Raw genomic sequence first — 21,952 nt, 5'->3', positions numbered from 1 at the left:
AATATCATCTGCATTATCAATATGACGCCCATTATAATGCATAGACTGGTATATACATATTTGTAAAACCCTATATATCTAGATATCTAGGACAGTGCTACCAATCTACAAAAAATAATTGTATGCTTTCATAATACTCGCGAATTTTAAAAGCATACATCTACCCTGTAGGTACTCTGACTCTGTGGACTATATGAATGCAACATTGAATTACGCTCACAATATCTAGCACCGACAATTAAGATATAGCATACACCTACACTCTTTTCATTAAGAAGACAAAAAATTCAATAAGAATATATTAATTTCATAAAATTTCATTGTACATCATTTAAATTAACAAATATTACGACAGTCTTGCATGTGGTCTCCCTCATGTATTATGTACTTTCTAAAGTCTCTTGTATTTGCGGATAGCTACTGGCACTCCTTCTTTATTGATGACTATTTTCTTAAAAAATCAAATAATAAAAGGGTTTGAAAACAGCTGTCTCTGCGATTGAAAAACTTACCATTTCCAATCCAGAATCGGTGAATGTAAGAGTTCTGGAACCAGTTAAGTCTCCTTCCGGTTTTGATGACTTGACGGTGATGACATTGCCATCCAGTGTCGCTGTGCTCTGAAACGACAAACAGAAATACATAATCGTTGTATTTTTATTCTCTTTGATGCTTTTGATGTTTATAATATGAATTAATCATTAAAAACGCAAAAACTCACTTAAAAATTGAGTAATGTGATTTCATATACAAATACAGTTAACCTACTTAAAATAATAAATTAAAACACTGTTTATAGCGATAAGATAAGGTTAATAACAAAGTTCTGTTTTCAATTGTATTTATCTATTACAACTTTGTCTGATTTGAAATGATATAACTATAACTCATCATATAATTTCAAGGTTGAATTGAGTAATCAATTGTCTACCTTTTAATAAAACATTACACAGCTTTCAAACACGGCATTTTTCTTGAAATTAGATCAAATAAAACGTTAATAAAAATAAATCATACCTTAACTACAGTGTTCAGTGGCAGTGTTTCTTCTCCTTCCTCGCCTAGAACGAGCTCCGTAGGCTTACTAGATAAGCCGCTTATAAAGCGAAGTTTATTTCCATCGAGCACGACTTCAAAGGGATTTTTCTTCTCGTTTCCCGCCTTTGCTTTGTCTTCCGGAATGCCTATTGAAAAGCTTTGCATCAGTAATACGAAATCATTACTCTCAATTAGAATTATGCAGAACAAACGGTAATAGAGACTGAAATCAATCCTTACCCATTTTAACGAGGAACTCGTAGAAGTTTACATTTTCTACGGGTTCGTATTTGCCTGTGATCTGCACCATGTTCGTGGTTATGTCAGCGTATGCGTCTCGAACTAACTGGGTTTGGGGATCGAACCCCAGTTTATTTATACTTTTCGTGTTATTACAAAGTGCACGGCAGATAGCAAATACATTGAAGTATTTATTACATTTTGCGACGTACAAAGGTGTGCGTGATATAAAAATATTACTGTCGATCTCGCGTATCAAAGGTTAATCCTAAAATAGTTGCTAGAAAAATAACATGCAAGTAGATGTTGTTGACATTAAGCAAAATTAAATACTATTTTCTACAGTACCTATTACGTGGGGAATATTTAGCAAATATAGATCGGAATAGATACACGTAAGTCATTTTGAACACTTGTAGTAAAGAAATAAACAATAAACCACGATAATAAGAGCACTATAAAAACCACAGTAATATTAAATAAATAGGAATTTGTTAATGCTGAAGCTATCTGCAAGGAAATAAACTACAGTTGATTTACGTAGTTCATTTTAGAGATAACATCACTTCGAATATTTTTTCTCGTAATCTGTAAATATTTTATTGTAACTTCTTTGGCAATATCCGTTTTACTTTTAATGGTGCATTTATCACCAAAGTGTCTTTTGGGTAAGATATGAATCATGCTCCTGAACTTGCCACTATTTTGCAGGAAGAATGGTATAAGATTCCATTGAAAACCATGCAGGACCTGTATTTATCCATTCGGAGATGTCTGCAAACTGTTTAGTAGGTTATTATAACCGGTGCTGAGACCCCCCTCCACTTTCGACCTTGGGATGACATTGAGTAACCTTGGGATGACCTTGGATGGCGTCATCCATAACCTGGATGACATTGATAGAGGTCACGGTGACCTTTATTTGACCTCTGCATATGGGAGGAGGCGTTCGACATTGAATGACTTTAAAGTGACATCATGACAATTGGTAACCTTGGGATGACATTGAGTGACCTTGGGATGACTGAGAGTGGACTTCATAAAGTCCAGTCATTATAGGACATGAAACAGCCTGGGGAAAAAATACGATTAGAAGTTTCTCTGCGGAATATTGTTCGGAAACGTGCTATAAACAAAATATTAAAAAATCTACTCTAAACTAGTTAGGAAACTTTATTTAAACAATGGTCAAAGTTATGGAAAAGTGTTTTTTTGACTCGTGTAAAAAAACTGTTATTCATAGCGAAAAATGGTTTATAGAAAAAAAGTAGGTCGAAAATGGCAGTTTTGCTAATATTTAATGCAATTTTCATCCCAAAAACACTTGTAATTCAGGATTTTTTAAGCTCGTTGCACCCTTAATAGGTCGTAAAAATTTCAACCTGGAAGCTTCATTAGTTTGGCGTTGGCGGAATTTGTTATCTAAGAAGATGCTGTTTACAACTCATTTTTCCCAACCTCACAGGCTTTGTAGAGTTTCGACCATTTATTGCTTTTGTACCTATATGTATAGTTGTATTGACATATGCATATACTGAAAGTTTAATTGTTTAAAAATGACTTTGAAAAAATGTTAATATTTATTAAATTGATTAGATAGGTAATTATTATAAAATGAAATAGGAACCTCTATAGTTTAGTTGGTACTATATTTCTTCGAATTAAAAAAAAAATCGTTGTTCTAAGTTGATTAGAAGCTGAGATAATATTTTTTTATTTAATCGTTGTGGAAATTTGGAGAGAGTATACATTAAGAGCTATATTTTCATGTCCTACATTAACGTTCAGATGAATTCAACTATTTAATTGCAGAAAAGATAGCGGCGATACGTGCTATTACTCGGTTTAGCAAACGAGCGATGCGGCGCATGCGCGTTGCGCGTCTGATTGCGAGCAGAAAGCTGATCGAGCGGCTTCAAATCGACGGAGTCGGAAAAATTAGCCATTTCTCGGTTAATAATGAACGTATCGAGATGATTCTTTTTTTTAATTTGGGGTAACGCGAAAATTCGTGAGCATTGAAGCTATTGTATTAACGAAATTAACATTCTTTCAACCCGAAATTTACAAACAAATTCATTTTCGAATTTTACACAACATATGTACCTGATATTTGTAAATTTTAAGCATTACGTCAAAAGCGCCGCCGGGCGCACCAACCTTTCAGGAAGGGTCTACGGCGGGCTGGCACCGGCGACCAGATGCGGACTCATACACTCCAACGAACACTCACCCCGTCAACACGTCTTTTTCTGTACAACTTAGTTTTCAATAAAATACATTATTATTACAGTTGAGTGAGCGTTTTATTCTTGCTGCATAGCGAAAGCAACCCTCATTGTTAACTAGATCTTTCTGTGTTTGTGAAAGAAAGCTATAATGACTGGACTATTAGAGTAATTGCTTGCTCTAGGTCAATTATAAAGTCCCGTGCAGCATTGAACTACACTCGCAATATCTAGGATCGACAATTAAGATATAACATACACCTACACAAAAGATAAATTCAATAAGAATACATTTATTTCATAAAAATACAATTTTTAAATTAACATATAGCTCGAAAGTCTATGTGGTCTCCCTCATGGTTTCTATACTTTTTAAAGTCTTTTGTATTTACGTATAGCTACTGGCACTCCTTCTTTGTCGATGACAATTTTCTAAAAAAATATATATATAATAAGAGGAATTTAAAAAGAACTGGTTCTGCACTTGAAGAACTTACCATTTCCAATCCAGAATCGGTGAATGTTAGGGTTCTGGAACCAGTTAAGTCCACTTCTGGTTTTGATGACTTGACGGTGATGACGTTACCATCCAGAGTCGCTATACTCTGAAACAACAAACAGAAATACAAATAATCGTTATATTTTTATTTCCTTGACTCTGTCGATGTTTACCATTATAAATCTAAAAAGATCATCAAAAACGCAAAAAATTCACGTGAAAATTGAGAAATGTGAAATTAATACACACTTCCGCTTAAAAAATAACGAATTGACACACAGCTCATAAAATTTTGAAACAAAATGTTTTACTTGAAATTAGATCAAACAAAAAATTATTAAAACAAAATCGTACCTTAACAACAATGTCCGGTGGCAGTATTTCTTCTCCTTCCTCGCCAAGAACAAACTCTGCAGGCTTAATGGCTAAGCCGCTTGTAAAACGAAGTTTATTTCCATCGAGCACGATTTCAAAGGGACTTTTCTTCTCAGTTTTCGCCTTTGCTTCGTCTTCCGGAACGCCTATTGAAAAAACTTTGCATCAGTAGCTTGTAAAGCTTTGCATCACCAAGAAATCATCACTCTCAATTAGTATTATGCAGAACAGACGGTAATAGAAACTAAAATCATTTCTTACCCATCTTAACGAGGAACTCGTAGACGTTTATATTTTCTACTGGTTCGTATTTGCCTGTGATTTGCACCATGTTCGTGGTAATGTCAGCGGGTGCGTCTCGAACTAACTGGGTTTAGGAATCGAACCCCAGTTTATTTATACTTTTCGTATTATTACAAAGTGCACGGCAGATAGCAAAAAAACGCCAATGTGTTTATTATATTTTGCAGCGTTCAAAGGTGTTCGAGATACAAAAATATAATTGCCAATGTCGCATATCCAAAGGTTAATCCTCAAATAATTGCCATAAAAATAACAGGTAAGTGAATTGCTAATGTTAAGGAAATTTAAATACTGTATTCTACACAACCCATTGTAAATTTAATTCAAAATAGACAAAAGGTATCAGTTTGCTTTGTATCTACCACGTACTGTTAGATATACCTATGTTTAATATATCTAGTTTTGTTGAACTATGTTTATCACAATTTTCATAACGTATTTTTATTTAAGTTGTGGTCTTTTGTAAGCAAGTAGATTTCAGTGTGAAATGTTTAATCAGGCGCAAATTGTTTCATAAAAACAACTGTTACTGTTTCTTTTGCCGCAATTATTAAAAAAAAATCTCGAGTAGCAAAATATACAAATGAACAGAAAAACTATAACTATGGCACAAATAACTAAAAAAAAATTCTTTCAGTCAATAAAAGGCTATTTAAAGAAGTATTTTGTCCTGTTCTGTATGTATTGTGGGAATAAATTTGTTGAACTTTTTTTCAGAACTACAATTCACAACAATTCAAATAGTTTTTGAACATTTGGTTGAAACACGTTCACAAAATCTAACCCATAACGGATACTAATGACAGTACACCCTGTACATGATAGCCTCGTACAATAAACGCCACATTCACAGAGATGTACTTTATTGGAACACTCCAGGCACTTGTCGAACGATTTGTTTTGTACTTATACAGGAATTTCCTTCCACGATATTTAAAATTGGCTCCTCGGTTGCTACAATATGACTTGGGCTCCTATGACCTGCATCTCTTCCACGATTCCGTGTTGAACCATCGTGGTAAAGGTCTATATACGTACATTCTTGAAACATTTTATCTTGTTGCCATTTTGAACACTTGTAATAATGAAGTAAAAAGTAAACCACGATAATAAGAGCAGTATAAAACCCACAGTAATACTAAATAAGTAGGCATTTGTCAAAAGAAATTGGAAAAAGTAAGTTCCGTCAGGGAGCAGGTGTAAAAAAACTTATCTATAAACATTTTTGGTGATATCGGTTCTATTTTTAATGGAACTTATAAAACTAAAGTCTTTTGGATAACTTATAAATCACCTTGTATATTTTTTAATACAAGGAGGAATTTTATCAATGTAGTAATTTTTATTTTCGTTTTATTTTAGTTTTCTGAACTGAAATGTTTTGATGCCTATTTTGTGCCATGCTATTACATAACAAAATAATGAATAACAATTTTTAAGTATTACAGTAGCAGTTTAATGTACCTTCAAAAATCTTATCAATGGTTTTCAATCAATGACTAATATTGGGAAGATTATTAAGTGATTTATTATTTGAACTTTTACCTCATATAAACCTATGAACCAATTTTATATCTAAATGTTTTATCTTGAGATAAACAATTTTTTATCACGCGGATTTTAATGTCAAGATGTAACTTTCCTAATCACTGAAAATAGAATGCTGAGGTACAATTGAGCGGCCTCCCAGATCGCCAGATCTAACGCCCTTAGATTTTTTTTTATGGGGACACTTAAAGTCGAAAATTTATGCAACACGAATTGTTGAAGAATGTCGTCAAATAACGCCCGAAATGCTTCGAAATGTTCGTTTGGAAGTGGAACAAAGGCTTTATTATTGTATGGAAGCGGGCGGAAATCAATTTGAACACTGAAATTAAACAAACATTCTTTCATTTTGTCTTATTCTTTAAGTGATGATTTAAAACAAAATTTAAAAAGTTGTATGTCGTCCTGAGTAGAATTGAAACAGCTTTAAAATGAGGTGTCACTCAACACAGGGTGCTATTTAAAGTTTAAGGGTATCTTACGTCCCCATCTAAGGGGTAGCTTCCAAGACACCAAAACTTACGCCATCACCTGTCCCTCTTGAAATGAAAATCAACGTGTCTCAAGTTTTTTTTAATTGCATTGCGATATTTTCCAGATGGGAAGATTTAATTGGGACACCCTGTATACTTTATACAACTCTGTATCTATTTTATACAAGCTTATTATAATAAATATTTGGAAATGTCAGTTGTTGTTTTTTCTTTATTTCGGCCAGATCTAAAATAAATGAAAAAAAAAAGAAATATCCCGTTTATCTGTTTCCAAATTGGGAACATCCTGATGATGTTCTCGGATCTTATTACATTCCAACCAACAATTCGTTACCTTTCTTTTATTAACGTATAGAATGTCAATATAATATCCTTAATTACCAAACTAAAGTAATTAGTTATCAGGTTTTTTCGGTAATGTCCTTATTTACCTGAGTCTAAAATTACTGGGAAATTTTCTATAGAGATATCCCCTTACCAATTAGTTATAAGAGGGAAANATACCTTGCAAAAAAAATTAAAGACAAGTATCCCGATCTTGGAAAATACACATAAGTAGGTTTTTATAGCCGGTGCTGAGACCCCCCCCCCCCTCCACTTTCGACCTTGGGATGACATTGGGTGACCTTGGGATGACTTAGAGTGGACTTCATAAAGTCCAGTCATTTTAGGACATGAAACAGTCTGTTTGGGGAAAAAAATACGATTAAAAGTTTCTCTGTGGAATATTGTTCTTAAACGTGCTATAAACAAAATATCAAAAAATCTAAACTAGTTAGGAAACTTTATTTAAACAATGGTCAAAGTTATGGAAAAGTGGTTTTTTGACTCGTGTAAAAAAACTGTTATTCATAGCGAAAAATGGTTAATACAAAAAAGGTAGGTCGAAAATGGCAGTTTTGCTAATAATTAATGCAATTTTCATCCCAAAAACACTTGTAATTCAGGATTTTTTAAGCTCGTTGCACCCTTAATAGGTGGTAAAAATTTCAGCCCGAAAGCTTCATTAGTTTGGCGTTGGCGGAATTTGTTATTTAAGAAGATGCTGTTTTCAATTCATTTTTCCCAACCTCACAGGCTTTGTAGAGCTTCGATCATTTATTGCTTTTGTACCTATATAGTTGTATTGACATATGCATATACTGACAGTTTAATTGTTTAAAAATGACTTTGAAAAAATGTTAATATTTATTAATTTGTTAAGATAGGTATATTATAAAATGAAATAGGAACCTCTATAGTTTAGTTGGTATTATTTTTCTTCGAATTAAAAAAAAAATCGTTGTTCTAAGTTGATTAGAAGCTGAGATAATATTTTTTTATTTAATCGTTGTGGAAATTTGGAGAGAGTATACATTAAGAGCTATATTTTCATGTCCTACATTAACGTTCAGATGAATTCAACTATTTAATTGCAGAAAAGATAGCGGCGATACGTGCTATTACTCGGTTTAGCAAACGAGCGATGCGGCGCATGCGCGTTGCGCGTCTGATTGCGAGCAGAAAGCTGATCGAGCGGCTTCAAATCGATGGAGTCGGAAAAATTAGCCATTTCTCGGTTAATAATGAACGTATCGAGATGATTCTTTTTTTTAATTTGGGGTAACGCGAAAATTCGTGAGCATTGAAGCTATTGTATTAACGAAATTAACATTCTTTCAACCCGAAATTTACAAACAAATTCATTTTCGAATTTTACACAACATATGTACCTGATATTTGTAAATTTTAAGCATTACGTCAAAAGCGCCGCCGGGCGCACCAACCTTTCAGGAAGGGTCTACGGCGGGCTGGCACCGGCGACCAGATGCGGACTCATACACTCCAACGAACACTCACCCCGTCAACACGTCTTTTTCTGTACAACTTAGTTTTCAATAAAATACATTATTATTACAGTTGAGTGAGCGTTTTATTCTTGCTGCATAGCGAAAGCAACCCTCATTGTTAACTAGATCTTTCTGTGTTTGTGAAAGAAAGCTATAATGACTGGACTATTAGAGTAATTGCTTGCTCTAGGTCAATTATAAAGTCCCGTGCAGCATTGAACTACACTCGCAATATCTAGGATCGACAATTAAGATATAACATACACCTACACAAAAGATAAATTCAATAAGAATACATTTATTTCATAAAAATACAATTTTTAAATTAACATATAGCTCGAAAGTCTATGTGGTCTCCCTCATGGTTTCTATACTTTTTAAAGTCTTTTGTATTTACGTATAGCTACTGGCACTCCTTCTTTGTCGATGACAATTTTCTAAAAAAATATATATATAATAAGAGGAATTTAAAAAGAACTGGTTCTGCACTTGAAGAACTTACCATTTCCAATCCAGAATCGGTGAATGTTAGGGTTCTGGAACCAGTTAAGTCCACTTCTGGTTTTGATGACTTGACGGTGATGACGTTACCATCCAGAGTCGCTATACTCTGAAACAACAAACAGAAATACAAATAATCGTTATATTTTTATTTCCTTGACTCTGTCGATGTTTACCATTATAAATCTAAAAAGATCATCAAAAACGCAAAAAATTCACGTGAAAATTGAGAAATGTGAAATTAATACACACTTCCGCTTAAAAAATAACGAATTGACACACAGCTCATAAAATTTTGAAACAAAATGTTTTACTTGAAATTAGATCAAACAAAAAATTATTAAAACAAAATCGTACCTTAACAACAATGTCCGGTGGCAGTATTTCTTCTCCTTCCTCGCCAAGAACAAACTCTGCAGGCTTAATGGCTAAGCCGCTTGTAAAACGAAGTTTATTTCCATCGAGCACGATTTCAAAGGGACTTTTCTTCTCAGTTTTCGCCTTTGCTTCGTCTTCCGGAACGCCTATTGAAAAAACTTTGCATCAGTAGCTTGTAAAGCTTTGCATCACCAAGAAATCATCACTCTCAATTAGTATTATGCAGAACAGACGGTAATAGAAACTAAAATCATTTCTTACCCATCTTAACGAGGAACTCGTAGACGTTTATATTTTCTACTGGTTCGTATTTGCCTGTGATTTGCACCATGTTCGTGGTAATGTCAGCGGGTGCGTCTCGAACTAACTGGGTTTAGGAATCGAACCCCAGTTTATTTATACTTTTCGTATTATTACAAAGTGCACGGCAGATAGCAAAAAAACGCCAATGTGTTTATTATATTTTGCAGCGTTCAAAGGTGTTCGAGATACAAAAATATAATTGCCAATGTCGCATATCCAAAGGTTAATCCTCAAATAATTGCCATAAAAATAACAGGTAAGTGAATTGCTAATGTTAAGGAAATTTAAATACTGTATTCTACACAACCCATTGTAAATTTAATTCAAAATAGACAAAAGGTATCAGTTTGCTTTGTATCTACCACGTACTGTTAGATATACCTATGTTTAATATATCTAGTTTTGTTGAACTATGTTTATCACAATTTTCATAACGTATTTTTATTTAAGTTGTGGTCTTTTGTAAGCAAGTAGATTTCAGTGTGAAATGTTTAATCAGGCGCAAATTGTTTCATAAAAACAACTGTTACTGTTTCTTTTGCCGCAATTATTAAAAAAAAATCTCGAGTAGCAAAATATACAAATGAACAGAAAAACTATAACTATGGCACAAATAACTAAAAAAAAATTCTTTCAGTCAATAAAAGGCTATTTAAAGAAGTATTTTGTCCTGTTCTGTATGTATTGTGGGAATAAATTTGTTGAACTTTTTTTCAGAACTACAATTCACAACAATTCAAATAGTTTTTGAACATTTGGTTGAAACACGTTCACAAAATCTAACCCATAACGGATACTAATGACAGTACACCCTGTACATGATAGCCTCGTACAATAAACGCCACATTCACAGAGATGTACTTTATTGGAACACTCCAGGCACTTGTCGAACGATTTGTTTTGTACTTATACAGGAATTTCCTTCCACGATATTTAAAATTGGCTCCTCGGTTGCTACAATATGACTTGGGCTCCTATGACCTGCATCTCTTCCACGATTCCGTGTTGAACCATCGTGGTAAAGGTCTATATACGTACATTCTTGAAACATTTTATCTTGTTGCCATTTTGAACACTTGTAATAATGAAGTAAAAAGTAAACCACGATAATAAGAGCAGTATAAAACCCACAGTAATACTAAATAAGTAGGCATTTGTCAAAAGAAATTGGAAAAAGTAAGTTCCGTCAGGGAGCAGGTGTAAAAAAACTTATCTATAAACATTTTTGGTGATATCGGTTCTATTTTTAATGGAACTTATAAAACTAAAGTCTTTTGGATAACTTATAAATCACCTTGTATATTTTTTAATACAAGGAGGAATTTTATCAATGTAGTAATTTTTATTTTCGTTTTATTTTAGTTTTCTGAACTGAAATGTTTTGATGCCTATTTTGTGCCATGCTATTACATAACAAAATAATGAATAACAATTTTTAAGTATTACAGTAGCAGTTTAATGTACCTTCAAAAATCTTATCAATGGTTTTCAATCAATGACTAATATTGGGAAGATTATTAAGTGATTTATTATTTGAACTTTTACCTCATATGAACCTATGAACCAATTTTATATCTAAATGTTTTATCTTGAGATAAACAATTTTTTATCACGCGGATTTTAATGTCAAGATGTAACTTTCCTAATCACTGAAAATAGAATGCTGAGGTACAATTGAGCGGCCTCCCAGATCGCCAGATCTAACGCCCTTAGATTTTTTTTTATGGGGACACTTAAAGTCGAAAATTTATGCAACACGAATTGTTGAAGAATGTCGTCAAATAACGCCCGAAATGCTTCGAAATGTTCGTTTGGAAGTGGAACAAAGGCTTTATTATTGTATGGAAGCGGGCGGAAATCAATTTGAACACTGAAATTAAACAAACATTCTTTCATTTTGTCTTATTCTTTAAGTGATGATTTAAAACAAAATTTAAAAAGTTGTATGTCGTCCTGAGTAGAATTGAAACAGCTTTAAAATGAGGTGTCACTCAACACAGGGTGCTATTTAAAGTTTAAGGGTATCTTACGTCCCCATCTAAGGGGTAGCTTCCAAGACACCAAAACTTACGCCATCACCTGTCCCTCTTGAAATGAAAATCAACGTGTCTCAAGTTTTTTTTAATTGCATTGCGATATTTTCCAGATGGGAAGATTTAATTGGGACACCCTGTATACTTTATACAACTCTGTATCTATTTTATACAAGCTTATTATAATAAATATTTGGAAATGTCAGTTGTTGTTTTTTCTTTATTTCGGCCAGATCTAAAATAAATGAAAAAAAAAAGAAATATCCCGTTTATCTGTTTCCAAATTGGGAACATCCTGATGATGTTCTCGGATCTTATTACATTCCAACCAACAATTCGTTACCTTTCTTTTATTAACGTATAGAATGTCAATATAATATCCTTAATTACCAAACTAAAGTAATTAGTTATCAGGTTTTTTCGGTAATGTCCTTATTTACCTGAGTCTAAAATTACTGGGAAATTTTCTATAGAGATATCCCCTTACCAATTAGTTATAAGAGGGAAACATGTCGCTACAAAGGAGTATAATGTTCGGTACGAGAGGAACTTCCCGTTATTTTCAGATATATCTGGTGATTTACGGGCATGGACTGAGACTCTTAATAGTATTTTCTAAGCTTTATTTAATTTAGACCGGAAAATGAGGCCGATAAATCATAGGAGAGATTTCAGTTGGGGTTACAGGTGGCGCTGGCTTCACCGATAATTAATAGAGTGCACCAACAAATGGACCGCGGCCGACTTGATTTGAGACAACAAGGATTAGTTTTTTGCCCTAGAAAATTTAACGAGAAATGCATCAGTTAAAAATCTTGTAACGTTTGTCGCAGAAGGAAAGTAAAATAATTCTAATGGCTCATTATAAACTTTAATATACAGAATGTTTCTATTTCATCCACTGAATAAAATAAGGTAAGCGTTTTAAATCCTCTTGTAAATGCGGCTTGCTGCAAAGGCTTTTCCATCTTTAGTAGTATTGAAGGCCTGAAAAAGTTCATAAATTTCTTTATTATAGCGAAAACGTATTTAAATATTTTTGAAAAGAGGTTAAAAAATTATAAATATTTGTATTATTCGTGTAATGGATGAAGTGGACTGTTATCGTTGAAAAAAATGCGAAACATTAAAAGTGGAATCATTGAGTTACCATATTTAGAGAACTATATGTTATCTCTTATCTGTTCATTATTACAACGAATGATATATTGTTATGTTTATTTAAGAGCAGAAGCCTTTAATGTGAAATAATATACAAGAAAACATTGCTACCAAATGAAAGTTGTGAAGTAATTTTACATGTTAAATTTTTCCTCTACAAATATTCTTAAACATACATTTTTTTAAATTTATTTTAAAGGTATTTACATAGTTACTTCAACAGTTTTCTTTTAATCTTATCTAATGAAGTGGAACAATATTTTTTAATACCAGAAATCTAGCTATATAGAAAATATAGTTTGCTAATAATAAAATATGTTTTTTTAGACCTTTTAGACTTATAAATATTCAAACACGAAAAACAAATTATCTTCATTACTACTATAACTATTTATTATTAAATTTATTTATTAAATTGCGAATATTCAGCCTACTACGATTTTTTTTCAATTATTCAATATTAAATGAACTGTAAAATCTGGTAAACTATTTCCACGAAATGCAAAACTGTCCTTTTTTTCTACATTAAAACAATCGTAGTAGAATTTGAAAATTTGAGAAAGTTGTCTCCAAAAATTTTTACTGCACCTGTACAATTACATACAATCTCGACATTTTCTATTTCTCTCAGGTTTATGTTTTTAGACCTACCATTTCCAGTCCACTGTCGGAGAATGTAAGAGTCCTAGTTCCTGCAGGTTTGCCATCCCTTGAAGACGAAATTGTCAGGACATCACCATTTAAGGACGCAGTGCTCTAATACATAAAACATAAAGAGTATAGAAAAAAGGTTTATTAAACTTAACTCGTTACTTTTTCCAGTGATCGCATAAAAGTTGTTATGAATGGGTATTCTCAAATACTGATTAAATAAATTATTATTTCGTAAAGAAAATATTATTTTTCACCAATTGGATACTCACCTTAATTACTGCTTGATCCCCCCATTTGTTTTCAACTTCTTGGCCAATTATATAATCGCTGGTTCGTGGAGGATGATCGTCTGCTAGAGTTACTTTGTTTCCATCTACTTTAACTTCAAGAGTTCCTTTAATTTCTTTTGCATTCTTTGCTTTATCTTCAGGCACACCTGAAATATTGTTATTTTTTGAAAACACGAATTTAAAACACACATTTTTATAATAAAAAATAATATTGCAATATCAAAATAGTATTAATATATATTATCTAGTGAAGTGTTAACATTACTTACCAATGTCCAACAAATATTCGTAAAAATTTTTATTTTCCACGAGCTCGTACTTTCCTGCTAACTTAGCCATTTTAATAACTAAATATCACTGCACTCTTCTAGAACACGATTTATCTTTTATAAGCAATTCTAATCAACGACATTCTAGTATATTTGAGGATTTGACGATAACAATACTATTTAAATTTGTTATAACCTTACATGTAATCCTTCTTAAATAATTTTAAATGTAAGTATAAAAATTTGTTGTGACTCATCAACTTTATATAAAACCATGAATTGCAGGAAAACTTTTTAAATAAAATCCATTTCTTTAAAAAGCTTTATAGCATATTTTAAGATCATCAGGGATGAATCATTCGAAGATGATTTGTCAATAATTAATTTTATGAAGACCGGAAAGTGAAATAAACATTTCAGCTTAAAATCGAGCGAACTGAAATTGTTTTACAGGTTCGAGTTCAATATTCAGTTCATCTACAACTTAACTCAAGACTTTTTCCTTAAAACTATAACTTAATTATTACTTCAATGGCAATTCCTTTAAAAACGGAACTGTGCTCACAAAACTGTAATTATAGAAATCGTAAAACAATGTTGCATCAGTATAATCATTCAGTCGTTGTAGATCTTTACAAAAAGCAAAATAGGTTTTCTTGAATTCATAATAATTCATCCTAGATTGTCACTACAAAGGATCGATCCCATTCAGAACTTGGGTAAATGTACAGCTGATGTCATAAAATGATACACCAAAGAAAATTAAAGAAACGTGTTACTATTACCAATTTTTTAACCGACTGAACAAACAATATTGATAATTTCCAGGTATTTTTGTAAAACATTGATCCTTTAAAGGCCATTTATGCACAAATGACTTTAGCAAATTGATTCTGTGATAAATAATTGTATTAGAGTTTTAATTCTATTTCAGCTGGATATATTGAGTGTAGCAAGCGATTTTTTTCTTCTCTACTTTACATTTACTTTGCACTATTCTATATCTACTTTATACCATTTTATTATAATAAATATTTGGAAAGGTCACTTGCTGTTTTTTCTTTATTTTGGCCAGTACTAGAAAAAGTGGAAAAAATCAAGTTTATCTGTTTCTAAATTCGGAACATCCTGACGATATCCTTGGATCTTATTACATTCTAACCAACAATTCGTTACCTTTCTTTTATTAACTACAGAATGTCAGGATCATATTTGTACTCAACTACCAAACTAAACTAATTATCATTTTTTTTCGGTAATGCCCATATCAACGTGAATCTAAAATTACTGGGAAATTTTCTATGGATATATCCCTTACCAATTAGTTATAAGAGGGAGACATGTCGCTGCAAAGAAGTATAATGTTCGGCACCAGAGGAATTCCTTTTTTTTTTCAGATATATCTAGTGATTTACGTTCATGGACTGAGATTCTTAATAGTATTTTCTAAGCTTTATTTAATTTAGACCGGAAAATGAGGCCGATAAATCATAGGAGAGATTTCAGTTGAGGTCACAAGTGGCACTCTAATAGGTCGCAACCGGTAATAATTAATAGAGCGCACCAACAAATGGACCTTGNTCAACTACCAAACTAAACTAATTATCATTTTTTTTCGGTAATGCCCATATCAACGTGAATCTAAAATTACTGGGAAATTTTCTATGGATATATCCCTTACCAATTAGTTATAAGAGGGAGACATGTCGCTGCAAAGAAGTATAATGTTCGGCACCAGAGGAATTCCTTTTTTTTTTCAGATATATCTAGTGATTTACGTTCATGGACTGAGATTCTTAATAGTATTTTCTAAGCTTTATTTAATTTAGACCGGAAAATGAGGCCGATAAATCATAGGAGAGATTTCAGTTGAGGTCACAGGTGGAGCTCGGGCAGGTCGCAACTATTCACCGATAAATTAATAGAGTGCAGCTACAAATGGACCTCGGCTAGCTTCATTTGAGAAGTAAAGACAAGGATTAGTTTTTTTGCCCGAGAAAGTTTGACGAATTATCATTTGTCATAAAAGGAAAGTAAAATAAGTCTAACAGCTCATTATAAACTTTTATTATACAAAATTGTTAAATTTCTATTTTCTTCACAGAATAAAATAAAGTGTTTTAAATCCTCTTGTAGATACGACTGGCTGAGAGGGATTTTCCATCCTTAGAGCTGTTGAAGACCTGAAAAAAGTTTATAAAGTTTTGATTTATAGTAAGAATATATATATTTCGATATTTTTGAAAAGAAAAATTACAAATATTTCATATAAAAAGGGTTATGTCGTTAATAAAATCGCAAAATATTAAAAGTGGGACCATACTGTTATTAGAGACCAATACTTATACAGGGTGTTAATTAAGTGTGTACAATAAATTCAACAGACAATTATTTGAATGACTTTATGACAAAAAGTTCATATAAACATTGGTCCGCAGATGACTTTATATATGTATTCTACCATAAACGATAAAATAAAAAAGTATATTTATTTCAAATTATTTTCTTGTTTCCGCTGTAAAAAATCTTCGAATACAGTTATAGTCTAGTAGAAAACTTTGTTTTTTACGTTAAATATATTTATTTCATTCAATTTTTTTTAAATCTAAGCAACTGAAACACATTATTATTTGGCACCAGAAATCTGTAGGTATATGCAAAATATGTTTTTGCTAATAATAAAATACGTTTATTTTAGAAAAGAAGAAATAGAGATTATTCCGACTTATAAGTGTACAGAACGAAACAACTAATAATCTTCAGTATTTTTTATTAAACTAAAAACTATAACTTTTTCAAAATTGAAAATATCCATCGTACAATCAATTTTTTAAAAGCAAATATCCAATTTTTTTATTCGTAATTAAAACACAACTTTATTCTATATCATTTGACTTGACCTACTATTTTTTTTCAATTATTCAATATTAATTGAACTATAAATATTGACAATTGTTCTCACGAAATGCAAAACTGTCCTTTCTCTCAGCGTTAATTTAGAAAAAAATTGAAAATATACGAGAAACTGTAAATTTATAAACAAAACTTTAAAATTAATAGAATTTATAGAATGCTGCGGAATTAAAAAAGAATGATACCAAAAAGACTTGATTAAATTCGAAAATTTGAGGAAGTTGTCTCCAAAAATATGCACATTCATAGCCTATTAATAAAAAATTATTCGTATTTGTTTGTTTTTTAATTACTGCATCTGTACAGTTACAATCTCGACCTTTTATACTTCTCTCAAGTTTAAGTTTTTAGACTTACAATTTCCAGTCCACTGTCGGAGAATGTATAAGTCCTGGTTCCTGAAGGTTTGCCGTCCCTTATGGTTGAAATCGTCAGGACGTTACCATTTAAGGACGCAGTGCTCTGAAACATAATGTATAAAGAGTATAAAAAAAGGTTTATCAAACTTAACTCATTATCTTTCTCAGTGCATGCATAAAAGGCAATGCAAGTGAGTATTTTCAGATACTGATTAGCTTGTTTTATGTGTCGTCACATTTTTACGAAATAAACTACTATTTTATAACGCAAACATTATATTTTTCACCAGTTGGGTGTTTAATACCTTAAGTACTGCTTCCCCCATCTTTTCATCAACTTCTTGACCAATTATATAATCGGTAGTATGTGGAGGATTATCGTTTGCTAGAGTCACTTTATTTCCATCTACTTTAACTTCAAGAGTTCCCTTAACTTCTTTTGCATTTTTTGCTCTATCTTCAGGCACACCTGAAATATAGTGATTCCTTTTTGGAATAAAAGTTTCAAACGCACATTTTTATTTAAAAAAAATATTATAACACCAAATGTATACTATTATTTATTACCCAATGAATTATCAACATTACTTACCGAGTTCCACCAAATATTCATAAAAATTTTTGTTTTCCGCGAGCTCGTACTTTCCTGGTAACTTAGCCATTTTAACAACTAAATATCACTGTGGTTACTAGAACACGATTCGTCTTTTATAAGCAATTCTAATCAATGAAATTCTACTTTATTTGAGGATCGCGCGATAAGAGCACTAAGAGCAAATTTGTTGTAATCTCACATGTAATCTTTCTGAAAACATTTGGAATGTATAAAATTTTGTTGTGACTCAACGATTTTTCATTTATTTGATAGTCTGATTTGAAGATACAGCAAATTCTTTAAAAACCTTGAAGTACATTTTAATGTAACTTTGAATACGGACGATTTATAAGTGATTAAGCAGGGTTTGCACTGAAAGTGAAATAAAGATTTCATTTTAAGATCGCGTTTGCTGAAATTGCAGTACAATATAGTTCGTCTACAATTTAACGTAAGACTTATTCCTTAAAACTATATTTTTCTGCTTTATTATTCCAAAACTTTTCGCATATGAATATTTTTCTACCTAACGCAATTATTATTCGCAGTAGCAATTCCTTGAATTCATAGTTCGTTTCAGATAGTCATCTCATCCAATGTGAAACACCAAAGAAAAATATTAAAAAGACATATTACTATTCCCAATTCCCAAACACCACCGATCAAACAATATTTTTTCAAAAATTGTTTGGAAATACGATTTACTCACTCACGATTAACTTGTTTATAGTAGAACTAAATTATATTAGATTCCACTTTAGCTAGATCTGCACACTATAGCAAACATTTTATTCTTCATTGTCTTTCTTGTCGTTTTTTTCTCTACTTTAGACAGATGTAAAATAAACTAAAGAAATTTTATACTCGAAACATCCTGATGTCCTTCGATCTTATTACATTGCAACCAACAATTCGTTACATTTCTGTTATTAACGTGTAGAATGTCAGGATACTATTTATACTTAACTGCCAAACTAAACTAATTAGTTATAAGGATTTTTAGTTTAAAATTACTGGGAAATTTATATCCCCTTACTAATTAGTTATAAGAGGGAAACATGTCGCTATAGAGGAGTATAATGTACGGTACGAGAGGAAATTCCCGTTATTTTCAGATATATCTGGTGATTTACGTTCATGGACTGAGATTCTTAATAGTATTTTCTAAGTTTTATTTAATTTAGACCGGAAAATGAGAGCGATAAATCATAGGAGAGATTTCAGTTGAGGTCACAAGTGGCACTCTAATAGGTCGCAACCGGTAATAATTAATAGAGCGCACCAACAAATGGACCTTGATTTGAGAAAACAAGGATTAGTTTCTTTTTACCCGAGACAATTTGAAGAGAAATGCAAAAGTTTTAAATCATTCGTCATACAAGGAAAGTAAAATAAGTCTTAATAGCTCATTATAAAGTTTATTATATAAAATTTTTAAATTTCTATTTTCTTCACAGAATAAAATAAAGTGTTTTAAATCCTCTTGTAGATACGAGTGGCTGAGAGGGGTTTTCCATCCTTAGAATCTTTGATGACCTGAAGAAAGTTATAAAGTTTTGATTATAGCAAGAACATGGATATTTACTTATACTTATACTTTAATATACATATTAAGGGATTTTGTCATTATTAGAGGCCAATATATTTTCTATTATTTGTTCACTATTATAAGAAAAAATTTATTCTACCATATACGATAAAATAAAAAAGTACATTTATTTATTTCTAGGCAACAGCCTTTAATGTGAAATATCATTCAAAAGGGCATTGCTAGCAACTGGATATTGTTAATTGATCCACAAAAATTATTTTCTGGTATCCGCTACAAAAATTCTTCAAATAGAGTTATAGTCTAGTAGAAAAATTTGTTTTTTACGTTATTTTAAATATATTTAAATTTATTTAATTGGATTTTTTTTTAAATCTAAGCAAATGAAACACACAATATTATTTTATACCAGAAGTCTATGTATGCAAAGGTTTTTTGCTAATAATAAGATACTTTTTTTTTAGAAAAATCTGTTCACGTTACGTGATGCAAATTGAGATTATTCCGACTTATATGTTTAAGTTTTTAGGCTTACCATCTCCAGTCCACTGTCGGAGAATGTAAGTGTCCTATTTCCTGAAGGCTTGCCATCCTTTATAGATGAAATTGTCAGGACGTTACCATTTAAGGACGCAGTGCTCTAATACATAAAACATAAAGAGTATTAGAAGAAACATTTTATTAAATTTAACTCATTACTTTTTTCAGTGCACGCAAGTGAATCGTGAAATATCGATTAACTTGTTTAGCGTATCACATTTTTAAAAAATAAACTATTATTTTATGACGCAAATATTATTTTTCACCAATTGGGTACTTACCTTAAGTACTGTTTCATCCGTAATCTTTTCCTCAACTTCTTGACCAATTATAAAATCGGTAACATGTGGAGGAGAATCGTTTACTAGAGTCACTTTATTTCCATCTACTTTAACTTCAATAGTTCCCTTAATTTCCTTTGCTCCTTTTGCTTTATCTTCAGGCACACCTGAAATATAGTGATTCCTTTTTGGAATAAAAGTTTCAAACGCACATTTTTATTTAAAAAAAATATTATAACACCAAATGTATACTATTATTTATTACCCAATGAAGTGTCAACATTACTTACCGAGTTCTAACAAAAATTCATAAAAATTTTTGTTTTCCGCGAGCTGATACTTTCCGACTAACTTAGACATTTCACCAACTAAATATTACTGCAGTATTCTAAAACAAGATTTGTCTTTTATAAGCAATTCTAATCGACGAAATTCTACTCTACTTAAGGATTTCGCGATAAGAGCACTATTTAAATTTGTTGTAATCTTACATCTAATCTTTCTCAAATCATTTGAAATGTATAAAAATTTGTTCCAATGGCAATAGCAGTTGAATTTGCTGATATAAAATAGGACTTACAACATTTATTTCTTTCTTTGGGAAAGAAATTCTTTCAATTTTTTGTCCGTTCATATTTTATTACACTTTGCCGGAAAGCCGGTCGCCAACTGCATGCTATCCCTTGTGCATGGTCAGTTTTTACAGAGTGGACCAGTTTCCAGTACCGTGCAGAAGTGTATTTGTAAATCATTTTCGATTTTGATTTCTTTTTTAGTATTTGTAAGAGTTCGCTGTACATACATTTTTTTTTTGGATAAGTTCTGAATAAACCTGTATAGGGTCACCTAGTTAGTGTACAGCTGATCTGAACAAATGTAATTCACCAAAGAAATATTAATAAAACATATTACTATTCATGAAACACTATCGATCAAACAATATTTTTTCAAAAATTTCGAAATATTGCTAATATTAGCGTCAAAACTATTTTACGATTAATTTATTTATTTATAGTTGAAATAAATTATAGTAAATTGGACCTCGGCCAGCTATATTTGAGACAAAAAGGATTAGTTTTTTTGCCCGAGTAAATTTGATAAAAAATGCAACATTGGAATTATTGAATCACAAGGAAAATAAAATGCGTATAATAGTCCAGGCGGTATCTGTTTTAAAAAGTGTATACTTAGGTAAAACGCATATGATCGGAGATTTTTGCTTTAACGGCTTCTAAATAACATCAGAAATGATAATTTTTCTATGCAAATAAAAAAAACGTGGGCTTAATTTTTATTGCAAAAAAGTATAAAAAAATAGCAAAAAAATCATTTTTTTCTTGGATTTCTCGGCGATATCGATCTCAGCTTAAAAAATTCAATTATCATGTTTTCAACTACCTTTTATTATTGATTATTGAACTTTTGACATGCCGATAAACAGTTATTTTAAAAAATGATTAATTTATTATGTTTATTTAATTCTATGTTAATATTCACGACCAAAATTGGTGCATGTTGCACCAGGTAATACTAGTAAGTTTGTTTAAATATTATAAAATTGTTTAAACAATA

General features: G+C 31.5%; 5 protein-coding genes across 8 annotated transcripts; all 5 read right to left on the bottom strand.

The window, feature by feature from the left end:
- Window positions 1-284: 284 nt before the first annotated feature.
- LOC108909883 (fatty acid-binding protein, liver-like) lies at window positions 285-4,757 on the bottom strand. Of its 3 annotated transcripts, none has more exons than XM_023453930.1 (4): window positions 4,642-4,757; window positions 4,360-4,526; window positions 4,004-4,111; window positions 285-451 (listed from the first exon to the last, which is right to left on the bottom strand). In XM_023453930.1, the coding sequence occupies exons 1-4, from the start codon at window positions 4,709-4,711 to the stop codon at window positions 392-394; spliced, it is 405 nt and encodes a 134-aa protein (XP_023309698.1). In that variant the 5' UTR covers window positions 4,712-4,757; the 3' UTR covers window positions 285-391. The 3 variants fall into 3 exon arrangements, with proteins under 3 accessions (XP_023309698.1, XP_018569838.1, XP_018569853.1); XM_018714322.2 differs by lacking the exons at window positions 4,004-4,111; window positions 4,360-4,526; window positions 4,642-4,757 and adding exons at window positions 513-620; window positions 1,018-1,184; window positions 1,279-1,396 and having other exon boundaries at window positions 337-451; XM_018714337.1 differs by lacking the exon at window positions 285-451 and adding an exon at window positions 3,871-3,938.
- A 4,166-nt stretch (window positions 4,758-8,923) lies between these two features.
- Window positions 8,924-9,810, bottom strand: LOC108910036 (fatty acid binding protein 1-A, liver-like). The gene is made up of 4 exons (XM_018714531.1): window positions 9,695-9,810; window positions 9,413-9,579; window positions 9,057-9,164; window positions 8,924-8,991 (listed from the first exon to the last, which is right to left on the bottom strand). The coding sequence occupies exons 1-4, from the start codon at window positions 9,762-9,764 to the stop codon at window positions 8,932-8,934; spliced, it is 405 nt and encodes a 134-aa protein (XP_018570047.1). The 5' UTR covers window positions 9,765-9,810; the 3' UTR covers window positions 8,924-8,931.
- Window positions 9,811-12,605: 2,795 nt separating this feature from the next.
- On the bottom strand, window positions 12,606-14,255 carry LOC108910481 (fatty acid-binding protein, liver-like). Its single transcript, XM_018715085.1, has 4 exons — window positions 14,144-14,255; window positions 13,854-14,020; window positions 13,582-13,686; window positions 12,606-12,756 (listed from the first exon to the last, which is right to left on the bottom strand). Exons 1-4 carry the CDS (start codon window positions 14,211-14,213, stop codon window positions 12,694-12,696), a joined length of 405 nt encoding a protein of 134 aa, XP_018570601.1. The 5' UTR covers window positions 14,214-14,255; the 3' UTR covers window positions 12,606-12,693.
- On the bottom strand, window positions 12,671-20,786 carry LOC108910463 (fatty acid binding protein 1-B.1-like). Of its 2 annotated transcripts, XM_018715073.2 has the most exons (5): window positions 20,671-20,786; window positions 20,381-20,547; window positions 20,095-20,199; window positions 19,480-19,546; window positions 12,671-12,689 (listed from the first exon to the last, which is right to left on the bottom strand). In XM_018715073.2, exons 1-4 carry the CDS (start codon window positions 20,738-20,740, stop codon window positions 19,484-19,486), a joined length of 405 nt encoding a protein of 134 aa, XP_018570589.1. In that variant the 5' UTR covers window positions 20,741-20,786; the 3' UTR covers window positions 12,671-12,689; window positions 19,480-19,483. The 2 variants fall into 2 exon arrangements, with proteins under 2 accessions (XP_018570589.1, XP_018570581.1); XM_018715065.1 differs by lacking the exon at window positions 12,671-12,689 and having other exon boundaries at window positions 19,413-19,546.
- LOC108910489 (fatty acid binding protein 1-B.1-like) lies at window positions 16,196-18,122 on the bottom strand. The gene is made up of 4 exons (XM_018715097.1): window positions 18,008-18,122; window positions 17,721-17,884; window positions 17,414-17,518; window positions 16,196-16,326 (listed from the first exon to the last, which is right to left on the bottom strand). The coding sequence occupies exons 1-4, from the start codon at window positions 18,075-18,077 to the stop codon at window positions 16,264-16,266; spliced, it is 402 nt and encodes a 133-aa protein (XP_018570613.1). The 5' UTR covers window positions 18,078-18,122; the 3' UTR covers window positions 16,196-16,263.
- Window positions 20,787-21,952: the final 1,166 nt, after the last annotated feature.

The sequence above is a fragment of the Anoplophora glabripennis genome, unplaced genomic scaffold (genome assembly GCF_000390285.2).
Source record: "Anoplophora glabripennis isolate ALB-LARVAE unplaced genomic scaffold, Agla_2.0 scaffold27, whole genome shotgun sequence".
In the NCBI taxonomy this organism is placed as follows: domain Eukaryota; kingdom Metazoa; phylum Arthropoda; class Insecta; order Coleoptera; family Cerambycidae; genus Anoplophora; species Anoplophora glabripennis.
The sequence above is the reverse complement of the archived record's forward strand: the minus strand, read 5'-3'. Positions and strand labels throughout refer to the sequence as shown.